At 44.6% G+C, this 22,211-nt stretch overlaps 2 protein-coding genes across 7 annotated transcripts in view; one reads left to right on the top strand and one right to left on the bottom strand.

Annotated features, from left to right (window-relative positions):
* Nucleotides 1-157, bottom strand: part of LOC128697302 (uncharacterized) — a 54,835-nt gene extending 54,678 nt beyond the window's left edge. Inside the window, exon 1 of the mRNA XM_070104159.1 lies at nt 35-157. The gene's annotated coding sequence lies outside the window, so the exon portion shown is untranslated. The remainder of the gene's footprint in view (nt 1-34) is intronic.
* The window catches only part of LOC128697257 (uncharacterized), an 89,178-nt gene that overhangs the window by 61,308 nt on the left and 5,659 nt on the right, over nt 1-22,211 (top strand). The window contains exon 1 of one of the 6 annotated variants that reach the window (XM_070104163.1): nt 7,384-7,516. The exons of 1 other annotated variant lie outside the window; for it this stretch is intronic. Coding sequence is in view for 1 of the 5 variants with exons in the window: in XM_053788885.2 (XP_053644860.1) it covers nt 19,522-19,561 (40 nt within the window). In the remaining 4 variants the exon portion in view is untranslated. Of the gene's footprint in view, nt 1-7,383; nt 7,564-19,157; nt 19,245-19,506; nt 19,562-22,211 lie in introns of those variants that run through there. 4 more of the 6 variants (XM_070104162.1, XM_070104164.1, XM_053788886.2 and 1 more) reach the window with 4 other exon arrangements.

The raw sequence follows: 22,211 nt of genomic DNA, 5'->3' as shown, positions 1-22,211 counted from the left end.
AGCTTGAGAATACCAGACCAACATCTGCACTCACCCCAGGGTGTAACCCGGATCGCTGGATTGTGAGCCACTATTTGCACTCACCCAGGGTGTAACCCGGATCGCTGGATTGTGAGCCACTATTTGCACTCACCCCAGGGTGTAACCCGGATCGCTGGATTGTGAGCCACTATTTGCACTCACCCCAGGGTGTAACCCGGATCGCTGGATTGTGACCCACTATTTGCACTCACCCCAGGGTGTAACCCGGATCACTGGATTGTGAGCCACTATTTGCACTCACCCCAGGGTGTAACCCGGCTCCCTGGATAGTGAGCCACTATTTGCACTCACCCCAGGGTGTAACCCGGCTCCCTGGATTGTGAGCCACTATTTGCACTCACCCCAGGGTGTAACCCGGCTCCCTGGATAGTGAGCCACTATTTGCACTCACCCCAGGGTGTAACCCGGCTCCCTGGATTGTGAGCCACTATTTGCACTCACCCCAGGGTGTAACCCGGCTCCATGGATTGTGAGCCACTATTTGCACTCACCCCAGGGTGTAACCCGGCTCCCTGGATTGTGAGCCACTAGCCTCACACTGCTGAAGGTTATAAGCTGACTCATGTACCAGGTATCTCTACTCCAGCGATGTTTATCACAAGTTTTTAAAATATAATTTTTGTGAGATAAGTAATTAAGTTTGCAGATATTGTTGACTTCTGAGAACTTTTCTGAAGATTACAGATTATTAATGGAACATAATATTGGCTTGTAGATATACAAGGCACTTGTATGTATACAAGACACTTGTATGTATACAAGACACTTGTAGATATACAAGTCACTAGTAGATATACAAGTCACTAGTAGATATACAAGTCACTAGTAGATATACAAGTCACTAGTAGATATACAAGTCACTAGTAGATATACAAGTCACTAGTAGATATACAAGTCACCAGTAGATATACAAGTCACTAGTAGATATACAAGTCACTAGTAGATATACAAGTCACTAGTAGATATACAAGTCACTAGTAGATATACAAGTCACTAGTAGATATACAAGTCACTAGTAGATATACAAGTCACTAGTAGATATACAAGTCACTAGTAGATATACAAGTCACTAGTAGATATACAAGTCACTAGTAGATATACAAGTCCTCATAGGGGACAGGAGCCGTAGTGGGGAAACAAGTGTAGTCAAAGATAAGATAAAACCAATATTGCAAACTAGAAATACCACAGGAAATAGCAAACAAGAGGACTCCACTAGCAATAGTGAGGATATATTACCAAAAACAACTGGTGGGAGCTCCATTGTTGGTGCTAGGGAGGATAGGAATAAGACAGGTAAACATGCACCAACAGGGAATACAGTCACAGAAACCCAAGGCAAACGGAAACCAAGCCTGTGCACATACTATGCACTTGGTATCTGCTGGCATGGGAAATCTGGAAAAACAGATGGGACGTGCAACTATGACCACCCTAGAAAATGCCATGCCCATATGACAACAGGAAAATGCAAACTCCCTTCCTGTAAGCTTTTTCACCCTGAACTGTGTACCTTTTCAGTACAGGAAAGACTGTGCTATAACTTAAATTGCCAGGCATACCATCTAAAGGGGACAAAAAGATACAAAACATCCAGGCCATGGGAAAACCTGGGTAGCCACAGCCACTCAAGAGGGAGAGGCTTTTTAGTGCCAGGAAGGAAAAAAAACTGGCAGGAAATGGCAGAAATCGTACACCAAATCCAGTCATTCCTGGAGTGGAACCACAGTCGATGGCCTCAACTCCAAACCAACAGATACAGATACTAATGCCGGAAAAAAAATCCCCCCCCCCAGTACCAACAATACCACCAGTCCGATGACATTCTTCTTTGCAAATATACAGGGTCTAAAGCCAGCAACAAACAACAAAATACCTTTCATCCGTGGACTGCTTGCAGAGGCAAAGGCAATGTTCGCGGCTTTCACTGAGACCCACATAAAGGATCACTTGGACAACGAAATATGGATCCCAGGTTACAACCTATACAGATGTGACAGAGTGAACAGGCAAAAAGGGGGGGGGGTTGGCCTGTACATTGCAGAGTCACTTGTTTGCACAGAACTGCTTAATGCCTCAAATGATGTAGTGGAAGTTTTAGCAGTAAAGGTCGAGAACCAAAACCTAGTCATTGTGGTAGTCTATAAGCCTCCGGATGCAACATCCCAGCAATTCCAGGAACAGCTGTTAAAAATTGACCACTGTCTGGAAAATCTTCTAGCTCCTGCACCCAACATCTTGCTCCTGGGGGATTTCAACTTAAGGCACCTAAAATGGAGGAATATAGCAAATAATATTGTTGCAGTAATAACACCAGGAGGCAGCTCTGATGAAAACTCACACTCACACGAGCTTTTAAATCTCTGCACAAAATTCAATTTAAACCAGCAAATAATAGAGCCTACTAGACTGGAGAATACACTAGACCTCATCTTCACTAACAGTGATGATCTGATAAGAAATGTCACCATATCAAAAACAATATACTCAGATCACAACATAATTGAGGTTCAGACATGTATGCGCGGAGCCCCAGACTGACATAATGAGACTAGTCACGAGGGAGCATTCACCAAATTCAACTTCAATAACAAAAACATAAAGTGGGACCAAATAAACCAAGTCCTAACCGATATAAGCTGGGAAAATATACTAAGCAACACAGACCCCAACTTATGCCTAGAACAGATTAACTTGGTGGCACTCGATGTATGCACAAGGCTTATTCCTCTAAGAAAAAGGAGGAGTAGATGTAAAATAGAAAGAGACAGGCGCTCCCTTTACAGGCGACGGAAAAGAATAACAGAGCGGCTAAAAGAGGTCAATATATCTGAAATGCGTAGGAAGACACTGGTCAGAGAAATAGCAAGCATCGAACTTAAGCTAAAGGAATCTTATAGGAGTCAGGAATCGCGGGAAGAACTAAAAGCCATAAATGAAATCGACAGAAACCCAAAGTATTTCTTCTCATATGCCAAATCAAAGTCGAGAACAACGTCCAGTATTGGGCCCCTACTTAAACAAGATGGGTTCTACACAGATGACAGCAAGGAAATGAGTGAGCTACTCAAGTCCCAAAATGACTCAGTTTTTAGCAAGCCGCTAACCAGACTGAGAGTCGAAGATCAAAATGAATTTTTTATGAGAGAGCCACAGAATTTGATTAACACAAGCCTATCTGATGTTATCCTGACGCCAAATGACTTCGAACAGGCGATAAATGACATGCCCATGCACTCTGTCCCAGGGCCAGACTCATGGAACTCCGTGTTCATCAAGAACTGCAAGAAGCCCCTATCACGAGCCTTTTCCATCCTATGGAGAGGGAGCATGGACACGGGGGTCGTCCCACAGTTACTAAAAACAACAGACATAGCCCCACTCCACAAAGGGGGCAATAAAGCAACAGCAAAGAACCACAGACCGATAGCACTAACATCTCATATCATAAAAATCTTTGAAAGGGTCCTAAGAAGCAAGATCACCACCCATCTAGAAACCCATCAGTTACACAACCCAGGGCAACATGGGTTTAGAACAGGTCGCTTCTGTCTGTCTCAACTATTGGATCACTACGACAAGGTCCTAAATGCATTAGAAGACAAAAAGAATGCAGATGTAATATATACAGACTTTGCAAAAGCCTTCGACAAGTGTGACCATGGAATAACAGGAATAACAGGAAAAGTCGGTCGATGGATCTATAATTTCCTCATTAACAGAACACAGAGAGTAGTCGTCAACAGAGTAAAGTCCGAGGCAGCTACGGTGAAAAGCTCTGTTCCACAAGGCACAGTACTCGCTCCCATCTTGTTCCTCATCCTCGTATCCGACATAGACAAGGATGTCAGCCACAGCACCGTGTCTTCCTTTGCAGATGACACCCGAATCTGCATGACAGTGTCTTCCATTACAGACACTGCAAGGCTCCAGGAGGACATCAACCAAATCTTTCAATGGGCTGCAGAAAACAATATGAAGTTCAACGATGAGAAATTTCAATTACTCAGATATGGTAAACACGAGGAAATTAAATCTTCATCAGAGTACAAAACAAATTCTGGCCACAAAATAAAGCGAAACACCAACGTCAAAGACCTGGGAGTGATCATGTCGGAGGATCTCACCTTCAAGGACCATAACATTGTATCAATCGCATCTGCTAGAAAAATGACAGGATGGATAATGAGAACCTTCAAAACTAGGGATGCCAAGCCCATGATGACACTCTTCAGGTCACTTGTTCTATCTAGGCTGGAATATTGCTGCACACTAACAGCACCTTTCAAGGCAGGTGAAATTGCTGACCTAGAAAATGTACAGAGAACCTTCACGGCGCGCATAACGGAGATAAAACACCTCAATTACTGGGAGCGCTTGAGGTTCCTAAACCTGTATTCCCTGGAACGCAGGAGGGAGAGATACATGATTATATACACCTGGAAAATCCTAGAGGGACTAGTACCGAACTTGCACACGAAAATCACTCACTACGAAAGCAAAAGACTTGGCAGACGATGCAACATCCCCCCAATGAAAAGCAGGGGTGTCACTAGCACGTTAAGAGACCATACAATAAGTGTCAGGGGCCCGAGACTGTTCAACTGCCTCCCAGCATACATAATGGGGATTACCAACAGACCCCTGGCAGTCTTCAAGCTGGCACTGGACAAGCACCTAAAGTCGGTTCCTGATCAGCCGAGCTGTGGCTCGTACGTTGGTTTGCGTGCAGCCAGCAGCAACAGCCTGGTTGATCAGGCTCTGATCCACCAGGAGGCCTGGTCACAGACCGGGCCGCGGGGGCGTTGACCCCCAGAACTTTCTCCAGGTAAACTCCAGCTAACTCCAGTAGATATACAAGTCACTAGTAGATATACAAGTCACATATTTATTATTTTAAGTCTGACCGAAATGTGACAAGTCACATTCTCCTATGTGTGGATAATTTGTAAGTGTGACTCGTGTATATCTTCAGTGTCGACATGTGTCAGTGTCGACATGTGTCAGTGTGGACATGTGTCAGTGTGGACATGTGTCAGTGTCGACATGTGTGACCCGCTCTGCCGACATCTTCGGTCCATTACAGAGGTGGCTAAGTACAAAAGAAGATATGCGGAGGGAAATACGCGATGGTCAGTCCCTCAACCTTGAGAAATGTTCAGTGTGTCAAGACTGACAGACTGACCACCTCATGTTAGATAAAAGTGCACATGTACAACTCATGCCATATTTTATTGTGGCAACGTTTCGCTCTTGAGTTTCGTTAAGCCATTACACACAGGTTTGACTTGATTGATTCGTCAGGAACTGCGCCCTGCCAAGGGTCCTTATCCTGGGTGGCTAACACTCCCTACCCTGGGTTATCCTGGGTGGCTAACACTCCCTACCCTGGGTTATCATGGGTGGCTAACCCTCCCTACCCTGGGTTATCCTGGGTGGCTAACACTCCCTACCCTGGGTTATCATGGGTGGCTAACCCTCCCTACCCTGGGTTATCCTGGGTGGCTAACACTCCCTACCCTGGGTTATCCTGGGTGGCTAACACTCCCTACCCTGGGTTATCATGGGTGGCTAACCCTCCCTACCCTGGGTTATCCTGGGTGGCTAAAACTCCCTACCCTGGGTTATCCTGGGTGGCTAACACTCCCTACCCTGGGTTATCATGGGTGGCTAACCCTCCCTACCCTGGGTTATCCTGGGTGGCTAACACTCCCTACCCTGGGTTATCCTGGGTGGCTAACACTCCCTACCCTGGGTTATCATGGGTGGCTAACACTCCCTACCCTGGGTTATCCTGGGTGGCTAACACTCCCTACCCTGGGTTATCCTGGGTGGCTAACACTCCCTACACTGGGTTATCCTGGGTGGCTAACACTCCCTACCCTGGGTTATCCTGGGTGGCTAACACTCCCTACCCTGGGTTATCCTGGGTGGCTAACACTCCCTACCCTGGGTTATCCTGGGTGGCTAACACTCCCTACCCTGGGTTATCCTGGGTGGCTAACACTCCCTACCCTGGGTTATCCTGGGTGGCTAACACTCCCTACACTGGGTTATCCTGGGTGGCTAACACTCCCTACCCTGGGTTATCCTGGGTGGCTAACACTCCCTACCCTGGGTTATCCTGGGTGGCTAACACTCCCTACCCTGGGTTATCCTGGGTGGCTAACACTCCCTACCCTGGGTTATCCTGGGTGGCTAACACTCCCTACACTGGGTTATCCTGGGTGGCTAACACTCCCTACCCTGGGTTATCCTGGGTGGCTAACACTCCCTACCCTGGGTTACCCTGGGTGGCTAACACTCCCTACCCTGGGTTATCCTGGGTGGCTAACACTCCCTACCCTGGGTTATCCTGGGTGGCTAACACTCCCTACCCTGGGTTATCCTGGGTGGCTAACACTCCCTACCCTGGGTTATCCTGGGTGGCTAACACTCCCTACCCTGGGTTATCCTGGGTGGCTAACACTCCCTACCCTGGGTTATCCTGGGTGGCTAACACTCCCTACCCTGGGTTATCCTGGGTGGCTAACACTCCCTACCCTGGGTTATCCTGGGTGGCTAACACTCTCTACCCTGGGTTATCCTGGGTGGCTAACACTCCCTACCCTGGGTTATCCTGGGTGGCTAACACTCCCTACCCTGGGTTATCCTGGGTGGCTAACACTCCCTACCCTGGGTTATCCTGGGTGGCTAACACTCCCTACCCTGGGTTATCCTGGGAGGCTAACACTCCCTACCCTGGGTTATCCTGGGTGGCTAACACTCCCTACCCTGGATTATCCTGGGTGGCTAACACTCCCTACCCTGGGTTATCCTGGGTGGCTAACACTCCCTACCCTGGGTTATCCTGGGTGGCTAACACTCCCTACCCTGGGTTATCCTGGGTGGCTAACACTCCCTACCCTGGGTTATCCTGGGTGGCTAACACTCCAGATTAAAAATCCCAACAAAATCTAAGCAAGCTTTCTTCCTACACTAGACCCCTCAAAGAAGGTTCCTTGATGTTGGTGAGGGACTCTTGATTTAGGGAATTGGATCTGTGCTCCAAGTCCCCGAATTAAGCCTGAATGTCTTCCACATCCCGCCCCCCAGGCGCTGTATAATCCTCCGGGTTTAGCGCTAATAATCCTGCACTAGAACTAGTGGCCATTTCAGCGGATGTTCTCTTAGTCTAGGCTAAATAAGTCACGTTATCTGACTATTTTAGGTTATTCCAGGTTCACTACACATATATACTAGTATATATGATCATCTATGTAACTGTATTTATGTATATATGAATAAATTTACAACTTGTTCAACTAGAGTAGTATCCCCTCCAGCAGGTGTTCTGTCTATCTGTGTTCAGTCTGTCACTGATAGATGGTGACACTATCTATCACGAGTTGTTATGTTCCACCATGATCTATCTTTTTAGTTACAACTCTCTTATAAAATTTGGAAAGTTATATCGTAAGGTGGCTCTTTTGTGGTGAGTGAACTGTGGTGAATATTGTGCTGGGTTGAACATCCCGAGTGGTGGGTTTTGTTCATTATGGTGTTCATGTTGGTGGGGAATGTTGTTCATTATGGTTGTAATGGGTGAACAGTGGGTGGTATATATGGGGTAGGATCTCTGGGTGGTATATATGGGGTAGGATCTCTGGGTGGTATATATGGGGTAGGATCTCTGGGTGGTATATATGGGGTAGGATCTCTGGGTGGTATATATGGGGTAGGATCTCTGGGTGGTATATATGGGGTAGGATCTCTGGGTGGTATATATGGGGTAGGATCTCTGGGTGGTGAACAGTGGGTGGTATATATGGGGTAGGATCTCTGGGTGGTGAACAGTGGGTGGTATATATGGGGTAGGATCTCTGGGTGGTGAACATTGGGTGGTATATATGGGGTAGGATCTCTGGGTGGTGAACATTGGGTGGTATATATGGGGTAGGATCCCTGGGTGAACAGTGGGTGGTATATATGGGGTAGGATCTCTGGGTGGTATATATGGGGTAGGATCCCTGGGTGAACAGTGGGTGGTATATATGGGGTAGGATCTCTGGGTGGTATATATGGGGTAGGATCTCTGGGTGGTATATATGGGGTAGGATCTCTGGGTGGTGAACTTTGGGTGGTATATATGGGGTAGGATCTCTGGGTGAACAGTGGGTGGTATGTATGGGGTAGGATCTCTGGGTGGTGAACAGTGGGTGGTATATATGGGGTAGGATCTCTGGGTGAACAGTGGGTGGTATGTATGGGGTAGGATATCTGGGTGGTGAACAGTGATTGGTATATATGGGGTAGGATCTCTGGGTGGTATATATGGGGTAGGATCTCTGGGTGGTGAACAGTGGGTGGTATATATGGGGTAGGATCTCTGGGTGAACAGTGGGTGGTATGTATGGGGTAGGATATCTGGGTGGTGAACAGTGATTGGTATATATGGGGTAGGATCTCTGGGTGGTATATATGGGGTAGGATCTCTGGGTGGTGAACAGTGGGTGGTATATATGGGGTAGGATCCCTGGTTGGTGAACTTTGGGTGGTATATATGGGGTAGGATCTCTGGGTGAACAGTGGGTGGTATGTATGGGGTAGGATCTCTGGGTGGTGAACAGTGGGTGGTATATATGGGGTAGGATCTCTGGGTGAACAGTGGGTGGTATGTATGGGGTAGGATCCCTGGGTGGTGAACAATGGGTGGTATATATGGGGTAGGATCTCTGGGTGGTGAACAGTGGGTGGTATGTATGGGGTAGGATATCTGGGTGGTGAACAGTGGGTGGTATATATGGGGTAGGATCTCTGGGTGAACAGTGGGTGGTATGTATGGGGTAGGATCCCTGGGTGGTGAACAGTGGGTGGTATATATGGGGTAGGATCCCTGGGTGAACAGTGGTTGGTATATATGGAGTAGGATGTCTGGGTGGTGAACAGTGGGTGGTATATATTGGGTAGAATCTCTGGGTGAACAGGGGTGGTATATATGGGGTTAGGATCCCTGGGTGGTGAACAGTGTTCATTGTATATCAGTTTTTTCACTGTACGTTCATCATTTATCATTATTTTTTAAATTTTAAGATTGGCTAAAGTGTACAATTACTAGAGATCTTACATTAATATACTCTGTTCATTACGTACAGTATATATATACCATAGAGTATATTTCATTTGGAAATTTTTATTTTTGGTGTTGGCAATTTAACATCACCAGACTGAGGGACTGACCCCCTCGAACTATTTCTTAGGGGTTGATAGACTGATAACATCTTTACCTTTCCAGATAATACTGCTGCTGTCTCATATTTGTCACCATTTGTTGCACGTGTCTTGCTTGTGGTGTCATATGCCATTATTATATTTACAGTAATACCCCAGTTTACCTCAGTTCCTGATCAGCCGGACTGTGGCTCGTACGTTGGTTTGCGTGCAGCCAGCAGCAACAGCCTGGTTGATCAGGCTCTGATCCACCAGGAGGCCTGGTCACAGACCGGGCCGCGGGGGCGTTGACCCCCGGAACTCTCTCCAGGTAAACTCCAGTTTACCGTGGCCTGAAAATAGCTCTTAATTTTGTTTAATAATTTCCTCGAAGTGGAGAAAGTAGAGAAAATGGCAGTTCTTCAAAGCCTGAGAGAAGCCGTTAATTGCTTCCCATCAGTGAAAATGGTGATAATTCTCCGCTTAATGTGCATAATTTACGAATTAAATTTTATAATATTTATGTATAAGACTTGTATATATTGTTTTGCTACTATCCTCAGTTTCGATATCTGCAGCAGGTCCTTGGAACACATCCCCCGCAGATACGGGGGTCCTACTGTACTTTATTAGTCTTGGTACTTTCCAAGTGTTGACAAGTATTTAACAGTACTGATGGTAGAAGTTGAGTTAAGTTACGTTAAGTTTGGATGGGTTACTATCATTAGGTTAGATTACATTTTGCACCTATATGGAAAAACGGTACAGAATGGGTCACATAACCAGAGACCAAACAAAACGTTACTCGTCAGTCCTAACCAGCTTGATAAGAAGGGCAAAAAAATTGTATTATGAGAAAAGATTATCCAACTTACGAGGTGATATAAAAAAGACCTGGAAAACCCTATCAGAAATTCTAGGAACAAAATAGATATCACGAAATAGCGAAATAAAATTAGCAAAATCAGATGAACCCCAACTCCCACCAACAGAAACAGCAAACAGACTCAATGATTTCTTCTCCACTATAGGACAAAACCTTGCCAATAAAATTCCAAGCTCGGGTACCCCACCAAATGACTACCTCACTGGCAACTACCCGAACACACTGTTCCTGGCTCCGACTAACCCATACGAAGTCTCCCTTATTAACACACTAAAAAACAAGGCAGGAGACTTAAATACCTTACCACCCTTTATATACAAAAAAGTGTCACAAGTGCTATCACCAATCATTGCAACACACTTTAACAAATCCATTGAATCCTCCACCTTCCCTACAGTTCTCAAAATAGCAAGGGTCACCCCGATCCATAAAGGAGGAGACCAAACAGAGTTGAATAACTATAGGCCAATATCCAACTTACACCCTCTCTCAAAAATCTTCGAAAAATTAATTCATTAACGAATCTATTCCTACCTCATCTCCCAAAACATACTCGACCCCTACCAATTTGGATTCAGGCCTAATAAAAATACTAATGATGCTATTATACACATGCTAGAACATATATACACTGCAATAGTGAAAAAAGAAGTCCCACTGGGGATCTTCATTGACTTGTGTAAAGTTTTTGATACAGTTGACCACGACTTGCTCCACATAAAATTATCACACTATGGTATAAGAGGGCACTCCCTTAACTACCTAAAGTCTTACCTCAGCAACAGAAGCCAATGTGTGTACACAAATGGGGCAAACTCTTCCGCACAACCAATTACAGTTGGTGTCCCACAGGGAAGTGTCCTTGGCCCTCTTCTCTTTCTCATATACATAAATGACCTACCAAATGCATCGCAACTACTCATACCCACACTATTTGCAGATGACACTACATACGTCTTCTCTTACCCGAGCCCAGTCACGCTAGCCAATACTGTAAATACCGAATTACAGAAAATATCTACCTGGATGATGATTAACAAGCTTATTCTCAACATTGACAAAACTTACTTCATTCAGTTTGGTAACAGAGCTACAGACGTCCCTCTTAACATAAAGATAAACGGATCACCTATCACAAAGCTAACAGAGGGAAAATTCTTAGGAATCCACCTTGATAACAGACTCAAATTTCAAACACATGTACAACAAATTTCTAAGAAAATTTCCAAGACCGTAGGCATACTATCGAAGATACGGTACTATGTTCCACAGTCAGCCCTCCTGGCCCTTTATCACTCTCTTATTTACCCCTATCTCACCTATGGAATTTGTGCATGGGGCTCAACAACAATAAATCATCTCAGACCACTAATTACCCAAGAAAAGGCTGCAGTCAGAATGATGATAAATTCTCACTACAGACAGCACACTCCACCAATATTCAAAACACTAAACCTACTCACCATACAAAACATCCATACTTATTACTGCACCTATTACATACATAGAACACTTAACTCTGATATTAACCCTCCCCTCAAACATCTTACCAACCTCAACAGAACACATGACCATAACACAAGGCACAGATCACACTTTGATGTTCCTCGTGTCCATCTCACGCTATGCAAAAACTCGATGCACATAAAAGGCCCTAAAATCTGGAATTCATTACCTGTGAATATAAAAGAAACACTGTCTGTTTATAAATTCAAGTCTCTTCTCAAAGATCACTTACTCGCCCACAACTAAATAAATAATGAATAACTGAACCTTATAAATTGTTTATCTTAAATGTTTCTCACAATTATATCACATAAATTTTAAACCTAAGACCCAATCTAACTTTGTTAATTTTTAAATACACTTCCTAACAGAATATTCCATTCTACTGAATGTACAACAATGCATGCAACCATATGACCTGTCTTTGTAATACTCATTTGTGCTTTATAGTTATCTGTTTACAATGTTTTATCACTGATTACATCATTGCTTAGTTAATCTTAAGTTAATTTTAAGCCAGCCCGTAATGCTATGCATATATGTGGCTTTTTCATGCTGCTCTTACCTGTAATTTTTTTTTTTTTTTTTTTTTTTTTTTTTTTTTTTTTTTTTTTTTTTTTTTGTACCTCTGTATGTATGTTCAAATTAATAAATAAATAAATAAATAAATAAATAAATAAAAAAATAAATAATGGTCAAAATATCTGACCCGAGTACTCTTAATATTTTTCAGTTTATACTATAATTGTCGAAATGTTTTGTATAGCAGTCTTGTACTGTTGCTTTTAATATTTTATATCAAACTATATACTTAGTAAAGTATCATGTTATGATGACTTAACCTAGAATATCTTTGTACATGTATTACCTCTTCAAGGGGGGCTCCTTGGCGTGGTGAAGAGGCTCTTGGTCTGAGGAATTAGACCTATCGGTCTTCTTCCTCAGACCGAACCTAATTACCCCCCAATCTCCCCTCCCCTATCCCATCCTCCCCATCCTCCCCTTTTTCCTTTCCTCCTCCTCCTCCCCACTCCTCCCTTTTGCCCTTCCTCTTTTTGTCCTTTGGGATTTCTCCCACAGGCGCGCTAGTTCCTGGGTAGGAGAAAGGATACCGGGGTCCATCCCATTCCGTTGAGGTTCTTAGCGGTGGCGTAGTTTGCCGTGGAATCTGGATCGCCTGGGGATGTCCCGATCCCTCTCCGGTATCCCGGAGTAGCTTTGGGTGTCTTTCAGGCGACGAGTGTATCTCTGGAAGCCACCTTTCGGATTCCGGGGGTGGTGGCCGAAGGAGGTATGCTTTGTGGCGGATATCCGGCCGCCCTCTCTTTTGTCCACCGAGGTAGCTCGGCAGATGTGAGGTTGCTATCCCGGATTGTTAGTTTACTAGCATGATGGGTAGGGTATGGCACGGGTTCCATGCTGCATCTGCGCTACTTGCGGTGCTGAGGTCCTCTTGGGCGCGGAGGGAGATTTCTGGCCCTTTCATTCCTCCTAGGACCTATCCCTCCCCGGTCCCCCCTTTTTTTTTCTTTTTTTTCTTTTTTTCTTTTCTTCTTTCTTTTTTTTTCTTAAAAACAAAAAGAAAGAAGTAACCTAACCATGGCAGCCCTAGTCCATGAACCTGGTACCCCCGGGCCCCTTCTTGATACCGCACCCCGTTCTGACCCCGCCTCGTCTTTGGACCACTCTTCAGACATTCCTCATACCTCTGTACCTATTGCCGGTGCTGTTTCCTCACCCGCTTCAGGTACTGAGGCCTCGACTGACTCCTTCGATTTATCAGACCTTCGCTCTCCTCTGACTATGCTTCCGGTCTCTCCCTCTACGGTGCGGCAATTTTCAAATCGCCGACCCGTTCCACGTCGGACCAACTCTGGTCCCACGCCTAAACGTCAACGACAATTACCTGCTGATGATACTTCTCCACCTTCACCTTCTCGTTCTTCTCAGAAACGATCGACACGTCCTTCACTACCTTTCCACGCTCAGTTTCAGACTGAACAGTGGACTAAATTCTTCACTTTACGACCAACTTCCTCTACTGCCTATCTTTCTGACCATAGTATTGGCAAGGCACTCCTACGCCATGTTGGTAAAGATATTTCTTTTCATGCTCTTAAGAGCGGTACGCGCATCATTACTGTACAGAATGCTACCCAGGCTCGTGAGCTCTCTCATCTTTCCCATATAGATACTGTTCCTGTCACCCTTGAAAAACATCATTCCCTCAATTCTTGTAGTGGTACCGTCATTCTGCCCCATACCATAGTTCAACAAAATTTCCAGACATGTGGCACCGACATTCTAGAACAGCTGGAACTCCAAGATCTCCCAATCCTCAAGGTAGACACTTACGTTCTTCCTGCCCGTGGGCGGAGACGATACCCTAGCAATGTGGCTCGTTTAACTTTTGACAGCCGAGAACTCCCATCCTCAGTTTATATAGCAGGACATCGGTTACAAGTTCGAAAGGTGATCCCTACACCACAACAGTGTAGAAATTGCTGGCGATTTGGCCATCCAGCGAAATATTGCAGATCTATCGCCGAATGCCCAGTCTGTGGTGCCGATGACCATTCTAATACGTCTTGCAATCGATCTCCCTCTTGCCTTAACTGTCATGAGGCTCACCCTTCGTACTCTCGCCGTTGTCAGGTCTATTTAAACGAGTGGGAAATCCGTTACCTCAAAGAGACAGAAGGTCTCCCTTATGCCATGGCAGTTTCTCATCTCCGCCTCCAAGGGAGACTCCCACGTGTTTCTTATTCCCGTGTTTCAAAACGTCCCCCCACTTCTGGTATCCCATCTTCTACACCCACCTCTGTGGTTACCTCTCCCATAATCACTCCTGTATCTAATCCTTTTGCTGTCCTCGGCTCAGACGTCCCTACTTCAACGCCTCGGTCTAATCTCGCTTCTTCGAGTTCTCTCTTACAAGCCTCAGTATCGACGAGACCTCGTACGACACCTCTTCCCAATCGTCCCTCTACTTCTCAAAAGTCAAAAAAAGGTCCGGTAACACCTCCTACCCATCTTCCACCTCCTCATTTTACCCTCCCTGTCTGTCCCTAGTTCTTCCCCTCTCACTGGCTCAGTTACAAATGCAGAGGTTCACCCTCCTCCTCGTAATGTACCTTCCTCCCCTGTTCCCTCCCAAGTTTCTTCCTCTTCTGCCACCTCCCAGGTTCCTGTCTCTTCTGTCCCCTGCCACGCTTCTCCAGTTCCCTCCACCCTTTCGCCCCCCCCTACCTTGGTACAGTCCAATACAGTTCCAATCTTTACTCATCCTCCCCCTACCATTCCCAATATTGTCTCCCATACGACATCTCTGAATTCCGAAACACTTGAAGCAATCTCTGAATATATTGCAGAGACCAAACCATCAATGGACACTGATCCACCTTCCGCTCTTTCTCTCTCCTCTGCTCCATCTGCGCAACTCCTTTCTTCACAGCGCACCGTTCCTTCGCTGCTTGAACATTTTCCACTGCCTCCGCATGTGGACTTTTCTAACCCTTCTAGTCCGTAGGAACCCTTACCTGCGGATTTCAAGTATCTTTATCATTGCCAATCATGGCCTTTTTACAGTGGAATATACGCGGCCTCAGGGGTAATCGGGGTGAGCTTCAGATGTTACTCTCCCAGTTTGCCCCTGTTGGTGTTTGCTTACAGGAACCAAAATTACACTCTGCTGTTATTTCTCACATCTCAGGCTATAATTTATTGTATTCTTCAGATCCTTTTCCTGATGGGACCTTTAATGAAAGTGCCCTTCTTCTCCGCACTGATATTCCGTACCATCAGCTATTTGTTCATACTTCGCTGCATTACACAGCAGCCCGTATCCACTTACATAGGTGGTATACGCTCTGTTCTTTATATCTCTCTCCTTCTCGGGCATTATCCATTCCGGATTTTGCCTTCCTTGTTTCGTCATTACCGCCACCGATTCTGTTACTTGGTGATTTTAATGCCCACCATTTCCTCTGGGGGGGGTCTCACTGTGATTCCCGTGGAATTCAGTTAGAGGCTTTTCTTGCCACCCACCCCCTCCATGTTTTAAATACAGGTACTCACACCCATTTTGATCCTCGGACTCATACTCTCTCTTGCATCGATCTCTCAGTTTGCTCTTCCTCCGCCGCATTAGACTTCACTTGGTCTGTTCTCCCGGACTTGCATGACAGTGATCATTTCCCAATCATTCTTACTTCCCCTTCATATTCGCCACCTCTTCGCACCCCACGCTGGCAATTTAATCGGGCAAATTGGAACCTTTACTCACACCTGACTGTTTTTAAAGAGGTTCCTTCTTCGTCCTCCATCGATGAGCTTTTACACCTCTTCTCGTCCTCTGTTTTCACCGCAGCTTCTCATTCTATACCCCAAACTTCGGGCAGGCATTCTCAGAAATGCGTGCCTTGGTGGTCTCCTGCTTGTGCTCGTGCAGTACGTTTGAAACGCGCTGCATGGGGCAGGTACCGGTACAATAGAACCACAGAGCGACTCCTTGATTTTAAACAGAAGCGTGCGATCGCTCGCCGTGTCATCCGTGACGCTAAACGCACTTGCTGGCGAGATTATGTCTCCACCATCACCTCTGCTTCCTCTATGAGTGCAGTCTGGAAAAAAGTACGAAAACTGAGTGGTAAATATTCTCCTGACCCGGCTCCTTTTCTGCGGGTTGCCGGTGTTGATATAGCAAACCCACTAGATGTTGCCAATGAAATCGGCAATCATCTGGTCCGTATTTCTCAGGGACTCCATCTATGCCCCTCATTTCTTTCCTCAAAGTCTGCCAGAGAGTTAGCACCCTTGGACTTTTCTTCTCTCAGAGAAGAACAGTATAATGTGCCTTTTACACTTCAAGAACTGGAGGCAACACTCTCAGCTTGTCGATCATCGGCAGCTGGGCCCGACGACATTCATATTCGTATGCTACAACATTTACATCAGTCAGCCCTTGCAGTCCTATTACGCCTTTACAATCTTATTTGGTCACAAGGAGTTCTTCCACAGCTGTGGAAATCCGCCATTGTTCTCCCTTTCCGCAAACCAGGCACTACGGGACATGAAACCTCCCACTATCGTCCCATTGCTCTTACCAGTGCAGTTTGCAAAGTAATGGAACGTCTAGTAAATAGACGTTTAATGTGGTATTTAGAGACACACAACAGTCTCTCCACTCGTCAATATGGCTTTCGTAAGGGACGTTCTACCATAGACCCCTTACTGCACTTGGATACGTATGTTCGTAATGCCTTTGCGAATAACCACTCAGTTATTGCCATATTTTTTGACCTTGAGAAGGCATATGACACAACTTGGAGGTATAATATTTTAGCCCAAGCCCACTCCTTAGGCCTTCGAGGCAATTTACCATCCTTCCTTAAGAACTTTTTAACTGACAGGCATTTCCGTGTTCGGGTTAATAATGTGCTCTCCCCGGACTTTATCCAAGCTGAAGGTGTCCCCCAGGGATGTGTTCTGAGCACAACACTTTTTCTCCTTGCTATTAATGATTTGGCCTCTAGTCTTCCATCAAATATTTGGTCATCACTCTATGTTGATGACTTCGCTATTGCCTGTGCAGGCGCTGACTGTCACCTCCTTACAGTTTCTCTCCAGCATGCAGTCGACCGTGTTTCCAATTGGGCCACCACGCATGGGTTTAAATTTTCCAGCACTAAAACCCACCAAATCACTTTCACTAGACGCTCTGTCATCTCCGATCATCCTTTGTACCTCTATGGCTCCCGTATCCCTGAACGTGATACAGTCAAGTTTCTGGGCCTCCTCTTTGATCGTAGGTTATCCTGGAAACCTCACATTACCTCTCTGAAGGCAACTTGTCACAGCCGGCTGAACCTTCTTAAAACCCTTGCTCATCTTTCGTGGGGAGCTGATCGTCGAACCCTCCTTCACCTACATTCCACCCTTATTTTATCGAAACTTGATTATGGTGACCAGATCTATTCAGCGGCATCTCCTGCTACTCTCTCTAGCCTTAACCCCATTCATCACCAAGGATTACGTTTATGCCTTGGTGCTTTTCGCTCTTCCCCTGTCGAAAGCCTCTATGCAGAAGTGAACGTTCCATCCTTATCCGATCGCCGTGATGCCCATTGCCTGCGCTACTATGTACGCTCTCATGATCTCCGCAATCCTTCCATTTATAGAATGGTCACTGATATTAGTAGACATTCTTTATTTGTTCGCCGCCCCTGCTTACTCCGTCCCTTCTCTCTTCGCCTTCATTCGCTCTTGTCTTCTCTTCAACTACCACCTTTCTATGTACATGTAGCATCTCACTTTTCCCTACCCCCCTGGGAAGTTCCAGCTGTTCGAGTCTGTTCTTTCTCCCTCCCTTGCTCGAAAGCCCAACTGTCTACGGTCGCTTCCCGCTCTCTTTTTCTTGACCACTTTCACTCTCATTCTCATGCCATTGCTGTGTACACAGATGGCTCTAAGTCTTCTGACGGCGTAGGATTCGCAGCAGTGTTTCCGGACAGCGTCGTACAAGGGCATTTACTATCTTCGGCTAGTATTTTTACTGCTGAATTATATGCCATCCTTACAGCACTTATCCGTATTGCATCTATGCCTGTGTCATCATTTGTGGTTGTCTCAGACTCCCTTAGTGCTTTACAGGCTATACAAAAATTTGATACACCTCACCCCTTAGTCCTCCGTATCCAACTTTGGCTACGCCGCATCTTTACCAAGCATAAAGATATTGTTTTTTGTTGGGTCCCTGGTCATGTTGACGTACAGGGCAATGAACAGGCAGACACTGCTGCGCGGTCAGCAGTACATGACCTACCAGTTTCTTATAGAGGTATTCCATGTACGGACTATTTTGCTGTAATATCTTCCCACCTTCACACCCGTTGGCAACAACGTTGGTCTACTATGCTCGGCAACAAACTTCAGTCTATTAAACCGAGTATAGGTTACTGGCCGTCTTCTTCTCACCAGTGTCGAGGTTGGGAGACTACTCTCTCTCGTCTTCGCATTGGCCATACTCGTCTTACTCATGGATATCTCATGGAGAGGCGTCTTGCTCCTCTCTGTGAGAATTGCCAAGCTCCATTATCAGTCAGCCACATTCTGTTGGACTGCCCACTTTATCAACGAGCACGCAGAATTTACCTCTGTCGTCGTCTTCGCCCCGCTGCTCTCTCTTTACCTTCCCTTCTCGCTGATGGACCCACCTTTCATCCAGACTCTCTCATTGACTTTTTGACAACGACTGACTTACTTCACAAATTCTGATACTTTCAGCCCTTTCTACTTGAATCTCTTGCTACCCTCTACCCCCGTACTATCCCCTGCCCCGCTGTTTTCTGTAACCTGCTGATCATCCCCCCTCCCTTCTGCCATCCAATTCCCTTGCTTCCTTCCCTACCCTGCAGCGCTGTATAGCCCTTGTGGCTTAGCGCTTCTTTTTGATTATAATAATAATGTACATGTATTAGTAAATAATTGCAGGTGTTTGTGTACAGGTGTTAAGTTTAATCTACTAGTAATTTATTTTTAGGTACTGCAAAATTGTTTACTGACCCTCGTCAAATACAGCCTCTCCTCGCTCAGTGACAGTTACATTCCGAAGACCACGTCGGTAAACAAATTTGTCGTTAATCAAGGAGCATAATATATTGGTCGTGGGTTTGTCATCCATCTTTGATATTGTTTTAATGTCACTTTTTCACCATTTATAAAATTTTTAGTATACGTATTTTTAAATGTTTATACAGTAGTCTACTGTATATTGTAATAAACAGAATAGGTGAAATCAGCTCTAATATACGTTATTTAGGTATGAATACTGGTCAGAGAGCCCATCATAAGTCTGAGTTGTCGGTAAACGAGTACGTCACTGAGTGAGGAGAGGCTGTATGGATTTTGGATTCATATCCTTTCAGAATGTAAGGCAAGGTAGTCTGGGTACACTCTATTAATTTTGTTAAGTCAAATTTTTACTCTTTGGTATAGCATTAATAAAGAATTTTTTCTGTGGTGGCTGATAGTGGCTGATTTTTTTTCTTAATTATTCACTGATTTTCATTTAAAGTAAATGTAGCACTTCGATAAACGGCAAAATTTAAACAAGATACGCTATTTAAAAGTAATTAAAATAAGATTGGTATGCACAAAGTTTAATAGTAAGTAATTTATCTAGCTTTTAGGCTTAGTGCTTAGCTTGATTATATTATGATCCAGCCTTAAATGTTATGGTGTATCTTTTAAAGTGCCTGGGGGAATGGGAAGCATTCAGGTTCAATCCAAAGGGAAGCACAGGTCAAATTCCCTGTGGGTTTGGTGCACATGCCATGAATGTAACTATACCTGTTTGATATGAATATAGTTAGTCTCGAAATGTGCCTGTTAAATTTGCAGTATTTTGGAATAGTATGTAAAGTACTGCACATACGAATTAGTTTGAATTTCATGTTTGGTTTGGTTATATAGAATTTTTTTTTTTCCATCTGATGTGGCTCTATTAATGCATTCTTTTAGATTGCATTTTTAATTTTTTCTTTTAGTCACATAAGAGTGATTTAGTACATGCTGGTATGTCTTGTGAAGGACCCCAATGGAAATAAATCGCTGACTTTTTTTGGGTTATCCCAGGTTCTATACACACGTGCTGCTATGTAAGATAATTATAATCCATGAAACTGTATTTGTGAATACCTGAGTAAACTTGTTAAACATTGTACATACACGGTTTGTTTGTTCTTTTCTACTGCCATGCACGAAAGCCCAACTGCCTACGGTGGCTTCTCATGCCATCGCTGTGTACACCAATGGTTCCAAGTCTTCTTACGGTGCCGGATTCACAGCAGTGTTTCCGGACAGCGTTGTGCGAGGGCATTTATTATCCCTGGCTAGCATTTTACCACTGAATTGTATGCCGTTCTTGTAGCACTTATCCATATTTCACCTGTGCCTTTGTCACCATTTGTAGTCGTTTCAGACTCCCTTAGTGCTTTACAGGCTATACAAAAATTTGAATACACCTCATCCCCTGATTTTTCGTATTCAACTTTGGTTATACCATATCTCTAGCAAGCACAAAGATAGTTTTTTGTTGGGTCCCTGGTCATGTTGACGTACAGGGCAATGAACAGGCAGACACTGCTGTGCATTCAGCAGTACATGACCTCGCAGTTTCATATAGAGGTGTTCCATTCACTGTTTTGCTGTAATTGCTACCCATCATTGCACCCATTGGCAACAATGTTGGTCTGATCTGCTCCATAATAAACTACACTATTAAACCGAGTATAGGTTTCTAGCAATCTTCTTACCAATGTCGAGGTTGGGAGACTACTCTCACTCCAGTCTTTGCATTGGCCACACTTGTCTTACTCACGGGTACCTCATAGAGAGGTGGCCTGTTCCACTCTGTGAGAATTGTCAGGTTCCGGTTTGTTAGCCACATTCTGTTGGGCTGTCCACTTTATCAACAAGCACGCAGAATTTACCTCCATCGTCATGCTCTACTGCCCTTACTTTACCTTTCCTTCTTGCTGATGGACCCTCCGTTAACACAGACTCTCGTTGACATTTTGGCAGCAACTGATATACTGCACATACTCATTATCATCATGATGATACTGCCTCTAGTAATCCTCGCAGCCCTTTCTACCTCAGTCGTTTGCTACCCTCTACCCCTGCACTATCCACTGCCCCACTGCACTCCATGACCTAATAATGATCCCTCTTGCTACCCAATACCCCTGCATCCTACCCTACATGGCAGGGCTGTATGGCTCTTGTAGGTTTAGTGCTTCTTTTTTTTTTATTCTAATAATCTATTGTAAGAAGTCTGCATAACTGAATCGGTATAATTAACCCTTAAATGGTCCAAATGTATATATACGTTTTTTCAACATCTGAAAGTATGTAAAAAAAATGTAGATCTTATTTGTTTTACGTGTAAAAAAAACTTATCTACTTTTTTTTGTTACATTTGAAAATACGTAAAAAAAAAGTAGATCTACTTTTGTAGCTACGAATTTGAACGTCGATCTGTTTGGACCGTTTAAGGGTTAAAAACCACTGCATTAGCAAAATGCTGTAGCAAGTTTGAGTGCTCAATCTGACAGTCCTAATATATCAATGATAGAATTACTGACAAGTACAGTACAGTATGTTATTGAAGACAGTGTGATTTATGGCATTTTAAGATGTTTCTCCCAACATGGACTTAGTTAACTGATAAGGTCCCACATGCATGAAACTTCTAATCAAATGCAATAAACTGACGTGTCTTATTAATAGCTCTTGCTAAGCCATGGCAAGTGGGGATGACCAGACTGGGTGGGTCATTGGTCTAATCCAGGAGGGGGGACATGGACCTGCTTTGTGTGGGGTCAGTAGGCCTGTTGCAGTGTTCCTTCTTTCTTATGTTCTTATAACAGCATCCACTTTTGGGGAATACTGTGGAGATTTGTGTTTCTTGCTTAATGCATTCAATGATTTGTATCCATATTAGTGAATTACAAGCTTTAAATGAAATCATGCTGAAGCTGGTTTAAGAGTTAGTCGTAAGCATTAAAATCCTGCACAAGTAATTCCA

Source organism: Cherax quadricarinatus, chromosome 89 (genome assembly GCF_038502225.1).
Source record: "Cherax quadricarinatus isolate ZL_2023a chromosome 89, ASM3850222v1, whole genome shotgun sequence".
Classification (NCBI taxonomy): Eukaryota; Metazoa; Arthropoda; class Malacostraca; order Decapoda; family Parastacidae; genus Cherax; species Cherax quadricarinatus.
The sequence above is the reverse complement of the archived record's forward strand: the minus strand, read 5'-3'. Positions and strand labels throughout refer to the sequence as shown.